Source organism: Sminthopsis crassicaudata, chromosome 3 (assembly GCF_048593235.1).
Source record: "Sminthopsis crassicaudata isolate SCR6 chromosome 3, ASM4859323v1, whole genome shotgun sequence".
NCBI lineage: Eukaryota > Metazoa > Chordata > Mammalia > Dasyuromorphia > Dasyuridae > Sminthopsis > Sminthopsis crassicaudata.
Window position 1 is genome coordinate 584,275,035 of NC_133619.1, and position 1,472 is coordinate 584,276,506.

General features: G+C 41.8%; 1 protein-coding gene across 1 annotated transcript; it reads left to right on the top strand.

Moving 5' to 3' along the window:
* Positions 1 to 286: 286 nt before the first annotated feature.
* Positions 287 to 1,243, top strand: LOC141559940 (olfactory receptor 52N2). Its single transcript, XM_074297597.1, has one exon. It carries the CDS (start codon positions 287 to 289, stop codon positions 1,241 to 1,243), a length of 957 nt encoding a protein of 318 aa, XP_074153698.1.
* Positions 1,244 to 1,472: the final 229 nt, after the last annotated feature.

Consider the following 1,472-nt stretch of genomic DNA (forward strand, 5'->3'; position numbering starts at 1 on the left):
AAAAATATTGTTAAAATCGGTATGTCCAAGTGGCACAGGAGGCTGAATTGCGAGATTATATATTTTTACTAGATTACAAGCAAAGTGGATTTGAATCTTCCAAATCCTCTGAATATTATTCTTGACACACAATCTGCCTGAAAAGAACGAGGGATTTTTGCATTCTTGCTCATTGGAATCATCCATGGATAACTTCTCCAAAATACTAATCCTCTTTCTGGCATTCTCTTTCTGAGCAGGCAGCAGCCACCACTGAAGAATATAATATGCTATCCTCTTGTCCATCATGGCCAACTCCAACAGCTCCAGCTTGACGCCCATATTTTTCATTCTGAATGGAGTTCCTGGGTTGGAAGCATCTCACAAATGGATCTCTCTTCCATTCTGTTCCATGTACCTCATTGCTGTTTTGGGTAATAGTGGACTTCTCTATTTAATTCACCATGAGGAATCCTTGCACCGGCCAATGTATTACTTTTTGGCTCTACTTTCCTTCACTGATGTTGCCCTCTGCACCACAACTGTACCCAATATGCTCTGTATCTTCTGGTTCAACCTTAAGGAGATTACTTTTAATGCTTGCCTGGTCCAGATGTTCTTTGTTCATATGTTGACTGGGATGGAATCTGGTGTACTCATGCTCATGGCCTTGGACCGCTATGTGGCCATCTGCTATCCCTTGCGCTATACTACCATCCTCACCAATTCTATCATTGCCAAGGCTGGGTTCATCACCTTTCTGCGGGGTGTGATGCTCATCATCCCCTTCACATTCCTCTCCAAGAGGTTGCCCTATTGCCAAGGAAACATCATCCCTCATACTTATTGTGACCACATGTCTGTAGCTAAGGTGTCCTGTGGGAATGTCAAAATCAATGCTATCTATGGTTTGATGGTTGCTTTACTGATAGGTGTGTTTGATATCTGCTGCATCTCTGTGTCTTATACCATGATTCTCCGGGCTGTAGTGAGTCTCTCCTCTGCAGATGCTCGACACAAAGCCTTTAGTACCTGCACATCTCACATTTGTGCTATAGTTATCACTTATGTTCCTGCTTTCTTCACTTTCTTCACCCATCGCTTTGGTGGACACACTATTCCCCATCACATTCACATCATTGTGGCCAATCTTTATTTACTTCTGCCTCCCACAATGAACCCTATTGTTTATGGAGTAAAGACCAAGCAGATCAGAGAAGGAGTGATCAAACTCTTATTTGGGGAAAAAGGTTTCTTGGTCTAAGAAGTGTTGAACATCAAGGACCAGGTGTCAGAGACTACTCAAGAAAAGAACAAGAAGCAGAAACTTGTAGAAAAGGCCTGTGAAGGTGGGAGTAAACATGAAGTAAAAAAAATTATTCAAGCACGCAAAATTCATGACTCCCATTCCATCACAATGACTGAGCTTTCTTGTAGACAATGGTGGAAGATAAATAGAAAGGAAGAAGAGTTTCCACAAATGATGAGAATTT

What these genes read in the sequence shown, in the direction of transcription:
- LOC141559940 (XM_074297597.1), top strand. Translation starts at nt 287, where the DNA reads ATGGCCAACTCCAACAGCTCCAGCTTGACGCCCATATTTTTCATTCTG.